The sequence below is a fragment of the Cyanistes caeruleus genome, chromosome 22 (genome assembly GCF_971803275.1).
Source record: "Cyanistes caeruleus chromosome 22, bCyaCae1.hap1.1, whole genome shotgun sequence".
Classification (NCBI taxonomy): Eukaryota; Metazoa; Chordata; class Aves; order Passeriformes; family Paridae; genus Cyanistes; species Cyanistes caeruleus.
Genome location: NC_141722.1, coordinates 2098849 through 2118192, shown reverse-complemented (window position 1 = coordinate 2118192; position 19344 = coordinate 2098849). Strand labels below are relative to the sequence as shown.

General features: G+C 53.4%; 3 protein-coding genes across 3 annotated transcripts; 1 reads left to right on the top strand and 2 right to left on the bottom strand.

Annotated features, from left to right (window-relative positions):
* Positions 1–3097: 3097 nt before the first annotated feature.
* CLDN19 (claudin 19) lies at positions 3098–7171 on the bottom strand. Its single transcript, XM_023940351.2, has 4 exons — positions 5733–7171; positions 4746–4910; positions 4460–4547; positions 3098–4064 (listed from the first exon to the last, which is right to left on the bottom strand). The coding sequence occupies exons 1-4, from the start codon at positions 5953–5955 to the stop codon at positions 3908–3910; spliced, it is 633 nt and encodes a 210-aa protein (XP_023796119.2). The 5' UTR covers positions 5956–7171; the 3' UTR covers positions 3098–3907.
* P3H1 (prolyl 3-hydroxylase 1) lies at positions 7167–13780 on the bottom strand. Its single transcript, XM_086860222.1, has 15 exons — positions 13234–13780; positions 12694–12846; positions 12351–12540; positions 11749–11880; positions 10866–11005; positions 10200–10289; positions 10036–10088; positions 9570–9691; positions 9266–9393; positions 9076–9171; positions 8824–8974; positions 8237–8354; positions 7983–8058; positions 7677–7817; positions 7167–7599 (listed from the first exon to the last, which is right to left on the bottom strand). Exons 1-15 carry the CDS (start codon positions 13714–13716, stop codon positions 7480–7482), a joined length of 2193 nt encoding a protein of 730 aa, XP_086716348.1. The 5' UTR covers positions 13717–13780; the 3' UTR covers positions 7167–7479.
* A 72-nt stretch (positions 13781–13852) lies between these two features.
* C22H1orf50 (chromosome 22 C1orf50 homolog) lies at positions 13853–17569 on the top strand. The gene is made up of 4 exons (XM_086860238.1): positions 13853–14044; positions 14865–14951; positions 15960–16091; positions 16701–17569. Exons 1-4 carry the CDS (start codon positions 13892–13894, stop codon positions 16890–16892), a joined length of 564 nt encoding a protein of 187 aa, XP_086716364.1. The 5' UTR covers positions 13853–13891; the 3' UTR covers positions 16893–17569.
* Positions 17570–19344: the final 1775 nt, after the last annotated feature.

The window sequence follows — 19344 nt, the reverse complement described above, 5'->3', positions numbered from 1 at the left end:
GATAATGAACCTCTTTGGATAGTAATTAAGACCTTCCTATTTTCCTCATTAAGCAGAAAACAAGTGAAAACCACTGCAGAGGTGATGGCTCAGGCCCTGCTGGTGCCTGTGACCCTGGGCAGCAGCACCCAGCTGTCTGGCACTTGGAGCTGCCCTAAAAACCTCAGGTTTGTTCTCTAATCCCCTGCTTTTTGGGGATTACACAGGATCTGTTACAGCATCCTCTGAGCATCCCTGGGCTCTGCCACTGCTCACCCTCGTCTCCCAGACCCATGGGGAACACCCAGATTTCCATTTTGTGGGTCACAGCTGAGGGGCACTTGGGTTTTTAGGGTGGGTTTGGTTTTTGTTGTGTTTTTGGGGTTTTTTTTTTCCCCTCTAGATAATCCTCTGCAGCATTTTGCTGTGGGCATTTTGGCAAAACACCAATCTTGGCAAATCCTTCAGCCCTGCAGAGATGCCCAGGTGCCTGATGTGTGAGATTCCTGGGGCTTTGAGTTCTCCTGTTTTCCCAGAATTCTGGCACATGGCAGGTCTAATGCTTTGGCATGTAACACTGAATTAGGACCAAAAATATTCAAAAGGGTTAGTGAACCTTCATTTTCCAACCTTTATGGCTCAGGAATTTATAGTTCTTGGACATGTGTGACCCCAAGTGATACAAGTGTACCTCCATGGTCTTTGCAACACCTATAAAATAGGTGTATTTATATTTTCTGCTTGTCTAAACACTCAGTTTATGATATATCAAACTAATCTGCCTTGTCAATCCCCAACTGAAACCTTTTTGGGGATGAAAAGAGCAAGGTGGAGGAGCAGAACTAGCAGTAGTCAAATGATTAAGTTCCTTTTCTGGGTTAATGACAGTGAAAATCAGACCATGAGGTTTGTCCAAACCAGGTGTTAAAAAAGTGCTGACAAGACCCAAACCTTGAACTTTAGCAAATTTTGTACTAAAAATCCTGCTGTGGCTGGAAAGGAAAAAAAAGGAAGGTGTTTTCTTGGATGGGATCATCTCAGAAAACTTGAGAGGACTCAGTAGATGCTGTAGGGGCAGGACAGTGAGTAAGAATTATTTTTTAATAAAAAATTCACCAAATTCAAACAGCCATGTCTCAGAGGTGTGAGAAAAGCTCTTCTGCATGTCTTTGTGTGGGGATCATCTTCCCTTTTCCCTCATTTAAAAGTGACTATTATTTCCCAGAGGTTTGGCTGAAAGCAAAAGGTACCACCCAAAACTTCAGTTCTGCTCATTAAATTGGTTTAAAGACCAAAAAAAAATGTGTGTTGAAGGGGGGAAACTCTGTTTTAACCTGCAAAGGCAAATCCCCTGCTTTGATGTGCCAGCCTGGGTGTCCATCCCCTTTGGGTGACTCTTGGAGATGTCACAGCAACCACCAAGGACAGCAAATCCCAGGGTTTGAGGTGGGATGGGATTTATTTCTGGACCAGGTGCAGGGGACAGGATGAGGATGACAAAGCAGCCATGCAAAAACCTGGATGGAAAACATGATCTCTGAAGAAAAACATGCACAGAGCAGGGCTCACATCCCTGCACAGGGGAATAAAAATCAGCTTCAATTAGCAAATACCCAATTAGGCACCAATCAGCTCTGAATTCATGGGAAATGGGAGAAAACAGGGAGAATTCAGCTCGTAGGGTCCATGAGAATGGAAGTGGAATTGAAGTGGAAGGTGCTGGTGGCATTTCAGCCTTGGGAAGAGACTTGTGGAGGAGCCAAGAGGGATTCCCAGGGATTTAACCTTAAATGAAGAAATTTTCAAGGCCACATCCCCACCTTTGAGAGAAACTCGTGGCAAAAGACACAATTTAGACAGAAGGGAAAGAACCTTTGAGGATGGGGAAGAAGCTCCTGCCCCACTGCAGGAGTGGCTCTGAACTGGAGTCACTGGAAGGGACTGGTCCAGATGGGGAATGAGGGGAGATAAAAGAGACAGTCCCAGAAAGATGCCCATGATTGAAAATATTTTAATACCACCAAGTCACAATTTTTAGTACAAAAAGCAAAAAAAAAAAAAAAAAAAGAGCATTTAAAAATCCCCACCCCATTTCCAAGCCACACATCCCATGGAAAAGTTAATGGAATTTATATTAATAGATTAAAAACATTCTTTACACTGAAATATAAAAAAGCCTTTTTTTATTTTTCAGTTGGTTTTGGGTTTTTTTGTTTTGTTTTGTTTGTTTGTTTTAAAGCACAAGGTTTCTTTTCAATCCTTCCTGCAGTGGCTTTTGGTTGGTGTTTTTGAAAGGGAACCCCAAAATTTGGGTTCAGCACCTGCTGGGTGATGCCAGCCTGCAAGGACTGCTCTCCCCTGAGGGGTGCAGGACACAATTTTACAGGGGGGCTGCAATTTAAAAGAGAAAAAGGCAGTTAATGCCAGGGAGAAAGAGAGAAATCACCCTCCCCCCTGGGGAAAAAATAACATTTCTTCTCCTCCAGCACAGCCAGGGACTCAGATCTGGGCATGGGAATAACATCAAATAGAGGGGAAGGAAATAAAATAGAGGAAAAGAAAATAAAATGGAGAAAAAGAGAGTAAAATAAAGCAGAGAAATAGAAAATAAAATGAAGTAAAATAAAATGAAGTAAAATAAAATGAAGTAAAATAAAAAAAAATGAAATAAAATGAAATAAAATAAAATAAAATAAAATAAAATAAAATAAAATAAAATAAAATAAAATAAAATAAAATAAAATAAAATAAATGAAATAAAATAAAATATGAAGTAAAATAAAATAAAATAAAATAAAATAAAATAAAATAAAATAAAATTAAAAAGTAAAATAAAATAAAATAAAATAAAATAAAATAAAATAAAATAAAATAAAACAAAAATTTTAAAAATTATCTCTCTTCACATTTGGGTTTAAAAATAAAATAATAATAAAAAAAATCAGATAGTGAAGCTGTTTGGATAATTTCCAGTGTCCTTCCCTGTGGGCTGGCTGGCACAACACCTGTAGCAGAGCTGGAGGGATGGAGTACAGGGAGTTTGGAGGATTTACAGATGAAATTGGAGCTTTGGAAGTTGCAAAACAATTATTAGCAGTAGATTAGAGGTACAAAGAGGTGGAGGCAATTAGCAGGTTGTGTTTGGAACCTTCACTAGGTGATCCTGGTGGGGAAGAGGGATTTGGACCCAGCAGGGAGGCACCAAAATTCAGGGCTCTGTCCATCTGTCACTCAAAATAGTTGTGTTTGGCACCAAAACTAAAAACAAATCCTTTGTGTTCAGAGCCTCTTTTTGCTGCTTTAATTTGCCCAAACCCATTTATTCTTGTTTAACAAGGCACAGCCTGGTCCTGGACAGGAACGAGCCCAAGGCAGGTTTGGGCTGGCAGAGCTCAGCTGGAGCAACAGGCCTCCAGGCAGGAATCAATAATAATTAATAATAATAATAATTTAAAAAGTGTTGCTTTTCAGTAGCAATGAGGCAGGGGAATGCTGCACCCTGAAAACATCTCTCTGCCAAGAGCAGGGTGTGGGGATGCTTCAGCCCCGAGTGGGGCTGGTGCTGTTAGAAGTGAAAACCTCATCCCAGGAAAACCAAGCTCTGGGTTCCTCCAAAACAGGATTGGGACAGGGTTGGTTTCTGTGCAGGACACCATGTGGGATTGGCTCTGTGCCCCTGTGGGGCCCAGCATCCCTGTGACAGACAGACAGACAGACAGACACAGACAGACAGACACGGCCTGGCCATAACTCCGGCTGTGGAGAGCATGGCAGTGATGGATACGGGAGGTGTGACACTTAAAACCTCTGTTGTAGAGGCTGGCACTGAAAATGCTGCTGAAACCTGGAAGATAAGGAGGAGAAAGGTCTCACGGGGTCTTGCCTGGTTTTGGGAGGGCAGGGAGGCAGCAGGAGGACAGGGCTGTGCTCAGACGTACTCCCGGGCCGTGGAGGGCTGGGACTGCCGCTGGTACTGCTGGCCTCGGCGCTCCTTGGCAGGGCAGGAGCAGCACAGGAGGGACCCCCCCAGCATGGAGAGGCTGGAGGCCCCCCAGCCCACGAAGAGAGCAGAGCCAAACTCGTACCTGTGGTGAAAGGGGTGAGGGATCATCAGGGAGAGGCAGAGGTGCAAATTGAGATGGGCAATAGGATGCTCGAAGCCCTGATGAGGTGACCAATGATGCCAAGGCAGGTTTTGGTTCTTCCCTCTCCATCCCCACTTTTCCAGCTCCCACGTGCCCCCATCTTTTAATCCTCCCCTGGGTTGAAATTCCACATGTCCACCACTACCCTGTCCCAGCTGGTAACAACAAAAGCATCAGGGACATCTGCAAGGTGGCAGTGAGGGCTGGCAGAGGTCCCAGCTGTGGGGCACACTGACCCACAGCGCTGTGCCCCACCAAAACCAGCGAGGGGAGGTGCAGTGGGATGTCAGGGACAGACAGAATCCCCCAGGGCAGCCCCTGGGCCGGGCTCTTACCTCGCATTGATGGGGACGATGCTCTCTCTGAAGAACTCATGGGTGACCTGCGTTGCGTACAGCGACACGGCAGCCAGCGTGCACAGACCTGGGCACAGAACCAGAACCACTGAGTGCTTGGGGTTGGAAGGAACCTTTAAACATCACCTAGGGCAAAGCCCTCTGCAGTGAGATATCAAACACTGGCTGTCAGTGACACCCAGCCCTCACCAAACTGCTCCTGTCAGTGTTGAGAGGTGTTTGAGGGTTCCTGCACTTTGATGGAGGAAGGCCAGAGCTGCCTTACCAGAGAGAACGAAGAGGACACCTCCAGCAACAGCAATGCGGCTCTTGGTGACAGGATCCTCCTCCCCAACCTTAGTGCATTTCATGCCCACCACGCTCACGATGATGCCAAAGAAGCCCAGGAGCAGAGAAATGACCATGAGAGCCCGGGATGTCTGGATGTGAACTGCAAGAGGGGAAGAAAAACTGCTCCCAGCAGGTGCCTTTGGCCACAGGGAGCAAGTTCACTGCATTCCATGCTGGTGATGGACCTGTCCTTATTAACCCTGTCCTTGCTGTGCAGCTCCCAGGTCATGCCCTCCCCACCCAGCATTATGGAGACCTCAGCTCAGGGCACTGCTCTCAGTGCCTTCCCTGACCTTCCTCCCTGCCACCCTCATCTTGCTCATGACTGGGCTGGGCTGGGCAGCACCACAGTCCCCAAATGCCAAAAGGGTGATGCACAGTCATGTTTTTGATGTCCCCATGGGGCACTGTCGGTATCTAAATGTGATGGCCACGCTGGAGCTCAAACCTGCCGGGGCCAGGAGTGTCCCAGCCACACAAAGGGACTCAAACCCTCAGGACCAAGAGAGACTCGGTCCCGGGGTGGGGAGGTTGGGGCCCAGGATGGGAGAGGGAAGCTTGGACACACATCAAGGCTCAGATCAGTGGATGAGTGGACTCAGACCCTTCTGAGGGGAGTCAGACCTACAATAGGGGTGGGGGCAAGAAGGACTTGGACCTGAAGGTGACTGAGGCTGCAGGAGGGGCCAGGGAAGCTCAGCTCCACAGGGGAAGGAGGCATCCAGACATGGAGAGGCTACAGAGCTGTTGGGGATGTGGGTTCAAACACAGAGAGGGGCTCAGAGCATTACGAGGGAGCATCAAACCCACATCTGGCTCAGAGTTAGAGCGTGGCAAGGGCAGCTCAGGATCCCAGGGGAGCTCAGACCCCAGGCAGAGATGAGGAAGGGGAATAAGAAACCCTCGGTGTCCCCGTACCCACCTTCGAGGGAGAGCAGCGAGTCGTGCAGGCGGCACTGGACCTGCCCGGTGCTCTGGGCAGCGCAGCTCATCCACAGCCCCTCGTGGAGCCCCACGGCCGTGATGATGGCGTCTCCAGCATACGAGCTCTGCCTCCAGTGCGGCAGCACGGCCGCGGCCAGCGCTGCCAGCCAGCCGGCCACAGCCGCCAGGTACCCGGCCAGCTGCCGGGCCCCACCGCCCATCGCCCCGCGGGATGCAGGAGGGAGAGGAAGAACCGCAGCGACGGCTCCCAGAGGGAAAACGGCTCCGGAGGAGGGAAGGGAGGAGGATTTGAAGTGAAGGCAAAGAGTGGAGTGGGAGAGTTGAGGCTAAAGGGTGAGCTGGAGTTTAAGGGGAATTGGGAGGTTGGGATTAGGGGGATGGAAGGGACTCAGATTTGAGTCTGAGGAGGGTGATTTGGGGTTGGAGGGAAGGGATTTGAATCCTAAAGGGAGGGATGTGGTCTGAAGGGAAAGATTTGGGGCACGGGAGGGTATTTGGGTCCTACGGGAGAGATTTGGGTCTTGAAGGAGATGTCCCTCAAACGACAGTGGAGGGATGTGGGAAAATGGGGCTCCCCAGCAGGTGGAGGGGGTGGGGGTGTGTGGGAAGTTACCTTGACCCCCAAGTTGTCCTTGACCCCCTGCCGTGGGCTGGGACCCCCCCAGAGGTCACTCCAGGAATTCAACAGGGAGCAGGGAAGCGGTTCATTCACTGAGGGAGTTCAGGCACACCACGCCACCATGGCACTCAACAAGAGAAGCCATTGTCAGCGGGGTACGCCTGCAGGAGAGGGACAGGGGGTGTGGGGAACACGTGTCACCACCCTGGTGACACCAAGCCCCTTGCAGCCCCAGGACCTGGCAATGGTTAACAGCCCTGGCCTCATCAGCAGTCTGCTCACGCGCTCGGGCAGCTGGGGGTGGATGCTGGGATGGTGGGCAGCCTCCACTGGAAACCTATCTTCATCCTGCAGAAATCATCCTCCAGACTGCCCCTGCCCACCCCTCCAAGTGGCATGGGGGATGCTGGGTGGCTGCACAGGGGGCAGGATTTATTTGCCCACATTCCCAGGATGGTTATGGTAATGGCCAGACATCTGCAGGAACAATTCAGTGCCCTGTCCCCGCCTGCCAGGGTGCTCAATGTCCTTCTTGTTCAAGGACGGTTCCCTCCTCCCTGGAATGGTGGGTTCCTTCCCACGCTATGGGAGGAGGGTCCAGAGGATGTTCAGCTGGAGACTGCGTGGCCTCTACTGTCCCTGGGGCACCTTCTGCCCCCCAAACACCTTTGTGAGGCTACAGGGCTACAACACTCTTGGGTAAATGTTTGCCAGGAGGAAAAGTTGCACCCCAACGCTGACAACAGCCAGAGCGTGGCACCAGCCTTCAGTCCCCACTCAGAAAGCGACAGCTTAGAAAAAAAAAAATACCTTTATTCACTCATTTTCTGCAGAAGGCACTTAAATAGCTGCAAGTTCAGGAAAGGCACACATCTTGCACCCGTCAGCACCATGTCACCCACCCCTGAGCCTTCATCACACACCCCAGGCCAGCTCTGCGGGGGGATGCTGGATGCTGCAGGGGCAGTACACAGCAATCTCCAATTCCAGCTGGGTTGGGGGCAGAGGGGGTCCCATATGTCACCCTTATGGCTGTGCAGCCCGAAGCCACAATGCTGACATGACTAGTCCCAGCAGAAACATCCTGTAGGATCCCTGTAGGATGTCACAGCTCATCCTTCCCCACCACAACGGCAGCTGGTGATTCCTTCTCCGCCTCTGGCTCCAAATCCCCTTCTTCCATGCCAAAAAGCATCTTCACCAGGTCATCTGCCTGCACACGCTCCTGTGGGCACACCCATGGTGGTAAGCACAGCTGCTGTCCCACCCAAAACCCCTCTGTGCTGCCGGGAGGGAGCTCACCCGCTCACTGTGCCGAGGGTCCAGGGTGAACCAGAGGGCAATGGCACAGCGCTGACCCTTGGTCACAGCCTTCACCCCATGGGGGTTCTCTGAGCCAGAGGAGAAGCCCACAGCACGGCCACACTGCGGCTGGACCTCTGCCTGTCAAGGGTGGGAGACCAGGACAGCCCAGTCAGGGCTGAGCTGGATCCCCTCAACCCAAGTTCATCTTTTGCAGTGGCTCAGGGGATGTTCCCAGGGGACAGGGCCAACAGGCAGGAGCTGGATCTGGTGCTGCACACGGATCCTGGGAGCTGAGCTACTCACAGTCTGAGTCTTGGCATCCAGCTTGGTGAAGTAGAAAGCTCCTCCTTCAAAGTCTCCATTGAGGTAGAGAATTGCACTAAAGGGAGCAGGGGACAAGTGGAGGTGACAAGCAACCATCACCAGAGCTCCCCAACACCATGGCAAGAGCCAGAGGCAGGAGAGCCCAGGCTTGGTGTCCTCCCACCTTGCTCCTCCCAACCCAGGTGCCACCAAATCATGGTGGAGAAGCTGCAGCTGCCAGCCACCAGCAGTACCTGTAATCCCGGAAAGTGTAGGCTGGGGGTTCCTTCACACACACCAGTGCCTCTGCATTGAGAATGCAGTTGTCCACGTGCACCTCGTGGCTGTTGTCACTCCGGCCTTCTTGCTTCTCTAGGGTAGAACAGGGCGTGTCAGGACCCCTCTGTGCAAGAACAGGGTCCATCCCCAAGTATCCCGTGCTTGGAGATGACAAGAAAGTCACGTGTAGCCTAAAGCACTTCCACTTGCTGGAGTGTGGATCATGCAAAGCCATTTGGGTGGCATAAAACCCTCCTGACTCGTCCCATGGGATTTCCATGGCCCTCCAGGCACAGTCTCTCTTAGCACCCATCCCAAAAATGCCTCAGAGTGATGAAATCCTGCATGGCATGAAGCCATCTGCCCTGTTAGAGGCAACCAGCAGAGCTGCTGCTCATCTTCCCAAACTGGGCTTAGGGACAAGCTTCCTACACCCTCCTGGGAAAAGGAGTGGGTTAGGGAGCAGCAAGGAGGTCTCCAGAGAAAGATCCAAGACCAGACCACTGCAGCTGTTAGAGGAGGTCCAGGCAGGGTGAGATTTGCTCCTCTGGGGCACGCTCACCCTCGATGGCCGTGCGGCACACTAGGTGGGAGTAGGAGAAGTGGAGTGGGACCTCCAGGCGGAAGTAGGACTCCATCATGCGCCTCACCTTCTCCGTCACGTTGTAGTACAAGTAGGCACTGTGCAGGGGCACCTTGCCCTCCTGGCCCAGCTGTGGAGGAGTTAAAAACAGCACAGGGGCTCAGCTGGGCATGGGAAAAACTGCCTGAAACTACCCTCCCTTGTCCCCACTGCCTGCTTCTCCACCCCAACCTTGAGGGCCTTGAGGACAGTCACGCCATAGAAGGTCTCACTGGGAGTGTGAGGAGAGGTCTTCCCCCGATAGCCATCTCCAGCCGAGGCAGCCGCCTGCAAAACCCGATTGTTGTTACTGGGCTGATGGGATGTGACCCCTCAGCATCCTCCACCCATCCCTGCCTGCTCCACATGTCCCTGCCCTCACGTTGGTGAGTCTCTGCAGTGCTTGGCATTCCTCAGCAGAAAGGACTCCATCCACCACGACACGCTGGGAGCCATTCAGGGCCTTGGAGTTCATGGTGACACTGGCTCCTTCGTACACCAAAGGGCCACCTGTGGCACAAATGGGATTGGTGGGTGTGGGGATAGATGTCACCAGCTCTGGGGTGGCCGGGGGAAGCTGTGGTCCCACCACCTGCTCCTGCTGCCACCCATGTGTGGAGGAACTGTGAGCTGGCAGCAGGGGTCACAAAGGTTCCCATCCCACCTCCCCTCCTGGCCTTCTCCACCTTCTCGGATGAACTTGCTCATGTCAGCAGACTCTTTGGCCTTCTCCTCCACCAGTGTCTCGATCTCCTTCATGAGGTTGCCGATTTCCTCAGAGATGCGTGCTGCTGTCTCCCGCTCCACCCTGGGCATGCAGCAGCCATCAGCACCACCACCCCACTGTCCCCACACCAGAAATGAGGGCCACTAACACAAGGGCAGGACAAGTTGTCTCAGGTGCCAGTAATGAAGCTGGAACCTAGACTGGAGAGAGTCACCTCAACACATCCCTCACTCTGAGGTGCTTGGAGTGACCTTCACGTGCCCATCATCCCATGGACGGATGGGAAGTAAAGTTCTGCCCTCCAGCAGCCTCTTCCAGTCCCAACATCAAAATTTCCCCTGGCCCAAGCTCTATACCACAGCCCCTGGCCCAAAGCCCACAGAGGAAGAAGGGTTTGGGTGAGCTTGGCTGGGGACAGCACTCACTTCTGTTTCTCTCGCAGTCGTTTTGGTATCACCTCTTCAGGTGTCCATGTGTCCTGAAGCCAGAAGAACAACATCAGGAGCTGGACAAGGATCTGGCCAGGACACAGACCCCTCATCTGCATTCCATCTGGCCACTGCATCCCCCCTGGTCTCACACCACCCACCGGGTCCACAAAAGGGATGCCAAAGACGTCGTAGCTGAAGAAGAGCAGCTCCTTCTCCATCAGACTCTGCTGGTGATACACCTGGATCTCCTGTGGCAAGGGGCAGAGGGATGGGGTGAGGTACAGCAGGAGGGTTCTGAAAGACCCCAAGTGTGGGCAGGAAGGTGTGGGTTTACACCATTCCTGTGGTCCAGACCCGCAGCCTGGCTTCCTGCTCCATCTGGCAACGAAGGTGGCTTTCCCCACCCTGTCTGAACTTCCCTGTGGACAAACCCTGGGGAGATGACAGGTGAGCAGAGGCACATGTGTGGTCCTTCTGCAGAATCCATTCTGGTGGACTTGGCTATTTTGAAGCCAAATCCTCTCCTTTTTAAGAAATTTCTCTTCAGCTGTGGAAGAGTGCAACAGAGGAGGGCTCAGATCCCCCTATAAAGATTGTCCACCTGCTCCTCTCTCAGGAATGTGTGCCAGTCATCCAGCTTCACATGGCCTAAGACATTTTGCCAGTGATGTTTTTCAGCTATTTTCCAGCTTGTCTGACCTTAAATCCACCCATTTCTGTCCACCTTCAGTAGCTGGCATGGAGGAGACCCTACAACTTCTGCAGAGGTCCCTAGTGAAAAGACAAGGTGTCCCTGCAATCATTTGTCCCATCTGATTGCTCACCTCTCGAGGCTGGATGGGTCTGGCCAGGTGTTCCCCCAGGACAGCAGTGTAATAGGCCAAATTTTGGTTCATCACCTCATCATGTGGGAAGAAGAGCAAATAGGTTTTGGCACACTCAATGGCTTTTTCATAATTCCCATCTGCAATGAGAAATGGGGCTGTTAATGGCATGTCCAAGGACACCAGAGGCAGAACAAAGACAGGTGTGGAGGGGAGTTGAGGGACACAGTCCTTGTGTTCCAGGGCAGATCCCCTGGAGAAAGGATAACTGCTGTCACAAAGGCAAAATTCAGACTCTGTGGTGCTCTCCTGTCTCCAGAAAGCATCACAACAGAAATCAGGGGTACTTGAATAGCTTGGGTACTTTTCTCACTTGGAAAACATTACAAAGCCTATGTACAGGTAGCCAGACACAACCATTTACTGGCAAACCTGCAATTTCCAGCCACTGAAGCTTCCTACCCTATTTACATGTGGAATCACAGAATCACAGAATGAGTCAGGTTGGCTCCTGGGAGATCTATGGCCTTCCCATACCAAGAGCAGCCACAAGAGAGATGAAGACAACTTTTTATCAAGGTTTATAGTGAGAGAACAAGGAGAATTGTCTTAAACTGAAGAAAGGCAGCACTAGGTTGGCCATAAGGGGGGAATTTTGAGAGTGGTGAGGCCCTGGCAGAGACTTCCCAGAGTGTTAAAGACCAAGTTGGATGGGGATGATCTGAGTGACCAGTGCTAGATGTCTCTTCATTTTCAGTTGGACTGATGAGATTATTTTTGAAAGTCCTTTCCCCACCCAAACCACTCTGAGGATCATGATTTCAATGCAGAGTTGAGTGCCTGGTGCTGACAGCCATAGAGGATGGGGTGAGGAGCTGCTTACTGTTGTAGTAGGCAAACTGCAGGTAGTTGAAGTGTGAGGGCAGGAAATCCTCCAGAGGCTTCTCCTGGCCAGGCTGTGAGGCCAGCTCTGTGACACAGCCCTGCTTGCAGCTTAGCACCTGCATGGAGTGATCTGGCAGAGAAAAACCGCATGTCACTGTGCATGTCACTGCCCACGGGCTGGGGGGCAGGACCCTGGGGGGTGTCCAACCTCCTGCTCATACTGGGCTTGTTGCAAGCTTTTTGGAAGTGGAAAACCCTCAGGGATGGGCATTGTCCACCTCTGAGTTGATCAGTGGTGGGGTTGTGGTGCTCTCTCAGGACAGAGTAGCCATCCTCAGCCTCCCATCACATCCTGGTGACCCTCTACAGAGCTCTCTTCTGTCTTCCCATATTCCTCTGGAATGTGGAGGACTCCTGGGCATCAGCCCTGGTGCTAAGTGCAGGTAAACACCTCCTGCCACTTACTCACCACACCTTCCCTAGTGAAAGCTAGGATGGGGTTCCCATTCTTCAGGGACCCCATAATCCCACCCCAGGGGGACCAATCTGCTGAGAACTGTACTCAGCTCTTGTGACAGGATCCAGAGGCATGGCTCCCACCTGTAATGGCCTGGAAAAGGTCTGCGTTGTACTCCAGGTAGTTGTAGCCCTCGTAGTCGTACGGTCCCTCGCAGAGAGCGCGGCACTCGGCGTCTGCCACTAAATATTCCTCCAGTGCCTTCTCCAGGTGCAGGATGGCGGCAGCTGGCTGCTCCTCTGTGTAGAACCGGACACCCAGCTGAAACTCTCTCTGTGGAGGGATGAGAAACGATGAGGGGATCTCAGTGCTCCACTCCCCATGATGGATCACCTCGTCCCCACCGCAATGGCATCTCAGGAGCTCTCAGCTGTGTTTGTCCTGGCTTCCACAGCAGACAGCAGCTTTGGGAGGGGAGGGTCTCACCAGGTGGGGTTTGGCCTCCAGGTCAGTGAAGTCATCCTCGTGGACTCCCACCATAGCCTGGTAGTACTCCAGGTTCTGCCTCATCTCCTGGTGCCCGGGGTTGGCCACGAAGAAGGTGTGAGCGGCGGCCGCCGCCTGTGCCGGCCGGTTCATCTGGGCGAGAGAGGGGTGAGGCAGCGCGGATCCGGTGCGGAGCGGAGGGGACCCCCGCTCCCGGGTATCCCGGGACACCCCGGGACACCCCGGGACACCCCGGGACACCCCGGCCCGGGGGGCGGTGACAGGGGCGGCTCCGCCGAGCTCCGACGTGGCACTGATGGGGGGGGCGGAGGAGCGGGGGGCAAAGCCGGGGCTGCCGGTCGGTAACCCCACTCTGCCGGGGCAGACACCGAACCCTCCCGGCGTCCCGGGATCGCCGGTCCCACCCGTCCATCGTCCCGCCTGATTGCGGGATCCTCCGTGCATCCCGCCCGTCCCAAATCCCGTCGTGGTGGGCCACCCCCTTCCCTTCCCTTCCCTCCGTCGCTGCCGGTGCCGCACCTTGAAATAGGCGACCTGGAGGTAGTTGTAGGGGCTGCGCCGGCTGAACTCCCGCTCCAGCTCCTCGGCCAGGCGGTACCGGGAGGGCGCGGCGGGCCCGCAGTCCCGCAGGCAGGCGGCGCGGTGAAGCAGCGCCCGAAAGTACCACAAGTCCCGGAGCACCGGCTCGCTTTGGGACTCGGTGCCCCCCGCCGGCCCCGCGGTGGTGTTGGCGCAGCGCAGGCGGCACCGGGCCAGGCGGGAGCGCACGGCGGCCCGCGCCCTCAGCGCCCGCTCCATCTGCAGCACAACGGCGGGCCAGTCCCCCCGCGCGTACGCCTCGGCACCGGCGGCGAACAGCGCGTCCGGGGGCTGGGCGGGCAACGGCGGGTCGCCCGGTGCCAGGGTCGGGACCGGCTCCTGTGGCGTGACCGCCCGCGCCAGCAGCGCCAGCAGCACCGGCGGCAGCAGCAGCAGAAGCGGCGGCGGCGGCGGTAGCGCCATGTCCGAGCGCCGGCCGGGCCGCGGCACCCCCGCCCGGGCAGCGGAGCGGGACTGGCCCCGCCCCCGCCCCGCCCCCGCCCAATCAGCGGCCGCAGAGCGCCGCCATGGCCCCGCCCCCAGCGCGCGTGCTGACGCCTCAGCGGAAGCCGCCGCGCCGGGCGGAAGCGGTGGGGCCATGGCGGAGGGCGGCGCGGAACCGGGGGATGATGGCCCCGGCCCCGCTCCCGGTCCCGACCCTGGGCTGGCCCTGGTCGAGGGCAGCACCGGGCGTGCCGGCCGCGTCGGGGACCCCGATGACCTAGTGGCCCTGGCCCGGCAGGTGCAGCAGGTGAGGGCCGGGTCCTGGCGGCGGGGCTGCCGGGGCAGGGCTGGGCTCGCTGGCGCGCTGCCTCCCGGCTGTCTCCGGGACCGGCGGCGGCCTTGGTGCCTACCAGAACGTCCCGCTGCTCTCCGGTGGCCGCGGCGGCCTCCTGGTGTGTCTTGTGATGTTTCCCACCATCTCCCACTGTCCCCTCCCAGTATTTCACTGTGCCAGTATCTTCCCGATACTCCCCACACTGTTGGTGTCTCCAGAACCTTCCATTGCATTTCAGTGCTTCCCACTGTGCTGCCCCACAGTGACTCCTAGAGCATCCCACTGAAGTCCCACCCCAGTAAGCACTGCTGCATCCCAGTATGTCCCACTATCTTTAGTTCACAGCAGCGTTTACAGATGCCTCCCACTCCCACACTCCCAGTCCATCCTAGATCCTGTGACTGCTTCAGTGATTCCCTGCCTTTTAGTCCACCCCAGTTTTTCCTTATATGTCCAACTGGTCCTCCCAGTGCCCTCCACTATGTAACACTGTTCCCCCGTGCCTCATAGCACATCCTGTACTCCAGTGATGTCCTCCAGAGCTTCTCAGTTCACCCGAATGCTTAGTGTATGTCCTGCTGCCCGGTGCATCCCACTACCAGTCCAACCCAGTGCCTCCCAGTATGTCCTGCTGCTCCCCCTCACTGCCCCTCAGCCTATCCAGACAGCCCCTGGTCCTTGCTCCCGCACTCTCCAGCTCTGTTGATGCCTTGAGCTCGACTGTAGCTGGCTCAGCCCAGTCTAGAGGGCTGCGGTTCTTCCTGTCCTGACCAGCCCTGATTTTCTCTCCCAGGCCGATGACTTTGTGCGAGCAAACGCCTGCAGCAAGCTGACAGTCATCGCTGAGCAGATCCGGTACCTGCAGGAGCAGGCACGCAAGGTGAGGATGGGCAGAAGGCTCATTGCCTTGCCTGGGGTGATGAGCATCTGCTGCCACTGCTGGCCATTTGGGGAGAGCTGTGGCCTAGGTGTGAGTTGAGGCCAGGAGCTGAGCAGAGAAGATTTGATGGAAAAATAAGGAGGTTTATTGTCCAGTATCAAGGGGGATGGCAAAGGGTTGATTTCAGTGCTTTTCTGCATCCTGAGCATACCAGGAAGGACTTGAATTAAAGTAGGGGAGCAAGGGCAGGTGATCCAAAACAGCTTGGGTGTCAGGACAGAGAGAGATGACTCTGGTTTTGGGACAGGTGACCTGTGTGTGCACTGTGCTCTTGCAAGAATCTGGTGAAGTAACGATGTGTACCTAGCTGGATCTGAGGCCCTGGGAAAGATGAGCTCTTACCTGATGATAAGCTTGGCTTTCCTGTTGATCCTAACTCATTTACTGGAGTGAGTGGTCCCAGCAGCACACAGCAGGGCTTGGCTGTGCTCATCAATCCAGCCTTCACCCTTAGGGGTGAAATCTGGAGCCAGAGTGGGGAAGGATCTGCCAGTCACTGCAACTGGCTCACTGCCATTGAGGCCATTACATCATGTAATCATTAACTGGTGGAGCTGGAGCAGTGGAGCAGTCAGGTGGTGGAGCTGGGGAGATGAATTCTCCTTTGTTTGCTGCCCCTTCCCTTGCGGGGCACAGCAGGAAGGCCCCAGAGTCCAGCAGCTGTGTGCAGAGATGAGGAATAAGCCCAGGATGTAGTGGTGTCAAGTGTAGAGGTAAATCTGGGGTGAGATGCAGAGGTATCTCCACCATGTGGAGAGGTTCTCTGAAGTCCTACTGACAGGGAAGAATCGGAAAACACTTTATCTCTTTGGAAAGCATCTCCTTCCTGTGTGCCAGGGAGATCAATGACCTGAAGGTCAAGTGATGTGTCTTGGGCTATGGCTGAGAGGCAATAGCATGTTGTCATTTTATTCCAAGTGTAAAGATGTCAAGTTTTGTGTATTCCAGGTCTTGGATGAAGCTAACAGGGATGCTGATCTGAACCACGTGGCCTGCAACCTTGTGAAGAAGCCAGGAAATATTTACTACATGTACAGGCGGGAGAGTGGGCAGCGGTATTTCTCTATCCTGTCTCCTAAGGTGGGTGGTCACAGCCCATGAAGAAGAAGGGAGGAGAAAAAAGTCATGTTTCTGGTGCTTGGGAACATAGGGAGCTCAGGCAAAAGCATCAGCTTGATGGGGCTCTGGGTTAGCCTGCTGGGGCCAGAGCCATCTTATGGGCTTCCCTGGATCTTGGTGGAGAATGGCAAGAAGCCCTTTGGGGCATGGACCTGAATTTTGTCTTTTGATACCTGTGGTTCTCTGTCTGGAAGAACAGCCAACGTGCCCTGAGCCTTCCCTGGCTGGTGTGGCTGCCTGGCAGGACGGGCTCTTTCAGCCCAGCTGCAGCTGAGGGGATGGTCTTGGAGGTCTCCTCCATCCAAACCACCCATTTTCTTACATGCAGGGTGGAGGCTTCAGGGCAAAGCTCTGAGCCAGGTCAGGGAGATTTTGTGTCCATAAACCTTCCTGTGTCAGCAGTGCTGGAGCTTGACCTGATCTTAAACTCAGGGTAGCTGAGCCTATTTTTAGGTTAGGAAATGGGATGGTCACGTAGCTGGGGCTGCTTTGAAGGTAGCAGGGCTGAGGGACAGCACAGCCTAGTTCCAAGGGAAACTGAGCACTGATGGAATCTCTTTTCTCCACCAGGAATGGGGTACCACCCCCCATGAATTTCTTGGTGCCTATAAGCTCCAGCATGACATGTCCTGGACTCCGTTTGAGGACATAGAGAGACGAGATGCTGAAATAACTGTCCTGGAGAAGCTGCTGAGCCGGCAGGCAGCACTGCCCCCGTGCACGGAGCCCAACTTCCAGGGCCTGACCAAGTCACACAAGTGACCACACAGGACCCCCTGAGCAGAGTCCCTGAGTGAGGGGACACAGTGCCTGTACACTGCCAAAGGCAGGGCAATGAAAGAGACCAAGAAACAAAAATGCTGATTGCTCTGTGCTTTAAGGAGACTAATTCTGCATTCAGTCTTACTGGATTTTCTAGTAATTCAATAATTTACTTCATTGATCTATGCCAAGCTGTAGCAAGAGGCAGGTGATACCAAAAGGTGTGAGTTCCAAGAGCACTTGGAGGAAAAAGCAGAAATTCTTGGGGCAGATGTGATAATGCTGTAAAATAACATCTCCTATCTGCCTGGCTCTGGTGTACCTCACTGTGAGTGCTTGAGTCAGGTAATAATCTCAGGGTTGGATTTTTCCCCTTATTAAAATGCACGTGTTTAGAGAGCTCTGTGGCCTGGGAAGAGTGGTCAAAAGCCTGTGCAAAGGGTCTGCTATGATGAATGTTCTGGTCTCTGTCCTAGCTGGTCATGGTCCCTGAGCTGGGAACATGGGGTGACCTGAAGCTCTCTTCTCTGGAAAGAACATCCTCAACAGTGCCATGCAGGTGCTCTCCAGATGATGTGTGTTTCACATCCTCATGCATTACCCCTTGGATCTTGGATATGCCAGAGCAGTGGGGAGAGTAAAATAAATCAACTTTGATCTCACATGTATCACCAAAACAGGCCCTGTGTTCTTTCTGCATGGCAAAAATACCTTTAGCTTTGCCAGGAGACTTAGTGGCACGTGGAGCTGGTATGACACCTCCAGATTTTTTTCCACCTAGGAAAACTAGGGAAAAGTAAAGACCAGAGCTGCCAAGGAGATATCCTCCCTCTGCCCAGCCACACAGGGCTTCTTCAGGAACTTGCCTGCTCTTCTGTGAAGAGCCAAAGTTGGAATTTATTGACAGAGAGGATGTCCAGTTTGGATCCTGGCATGTAACACTAGATCTGGTTGGATCCTCCCATGACTTGCTCACTTTCCTGCCATGACAAGGTGATCTTATATGCTGCTCCAGGCATTGCATGTACACAATGGCCTTGCTACCTCCACAGGCAACATGGGAGGGTTGGGGACCACTTGTAGGAGCTGAATTCTGACCCTGGGGTCTGGGCCTGCTGTGGATGGAGTTGGTGCTTCTTGGTGGAGAACTGTGAGGGCATCTGCAAAATCGAAACCCTCAGGGACCAGCATTGTCACTGTGTTTCGCCATTGCTGGAGTTTTTGCAGGGTACAGCCTTGCCTCCCATCTCTGGTGTCCCTCTGTCCTCATCCCCACACACTGGGAGTTGCTCTGGGAGATGCTCAAGGCTGCTGGCAGTTCCTCATGGAAAGAGCTGTTCCCTGCTGGTGTTACAGAGGTTGGGAGGTTTGGGGCAGCTCCCTAGCAGCCCAGGATGTTTTTTGGCCCAGATTTTCTTCTCCCAGCGCTGTCCAGTGCAGTAGGTCACCTACATCCCAGCATGGCTGAAAGCTGCTCCTTGGATTCAATATGGGACATTTTTCTCAATGTCTTTCCTCACTTGGAGCACTCAGCAATTTATTATTATTATTAGTAGTAGTAATATTAGACCAGGCTATAATTAATTCCTTATCAAGTCACAGGTGCCTAATTTGACAGGGTTTTTCTCTGCTTGTTTCATCGCCTTGGGTCTGATTTTACTGCATGCTATTAAATCTTAACTTGGAAGGGAGAAAGTTAATTACTCTATGGGCTTTGTGTGGTGCTAATTACAGCAACACCAGATCTTCACGTGTGTTGATTTATGCTCCTCTGGGAACTGGGGATTCCTGCCCTGGTTTTACTCATTTCCATCATTAATAGCTGTACCATGGCACGTACAAGAGGACTCAGGGGTGGTGGTTGTGGACCTCTGTAGCCTTTGGTGGGATGTCAGTTGTTTCCAGAAGACACCCCTGGCCCTCCATACCCCACAACTCACCGGTGTTCTGCAGTTCCTCTAGGCATTGTCAAGTCTTTCTCTTGGATTTGCCCCCAAAAAGCAAAACCACTATGGCTTTGTATGAAAACACAAAGGAGGCCTCAAGAGACAGGACACAGAGGTGATGAGCTCAGTCATGCACAGTGTTCTTGCCACTGTGGGAAGTGGGGAATGAAGCTGTTGCAGGGAGAGGTTGATGGAAAGGGGGAACCATTCCCCCAAAATTGCTTCTGCACTGTTGGGATCTAACTAAAGCCAAAGAACTGAGGCATCATCAGAAATACTGGAAGGTGCTTTAGAGCCAAAGTAACCCACAATCTGAAACACAGCTCTACCCAGCTGCTGCCTCTGTGCTTGACAGGGCAGGGATTTCATCCAAAATCAGCTGGAAGACACAGTGAGACACTGACATCCATTCACGATTTCTTCATGAAGAAAATCCTTCAAGAAAATTCTTTTGAAAATATTCCTCTTCCTTTGCTCTTTTTTGAGTGCTCAGGGCAGCAGTGAGC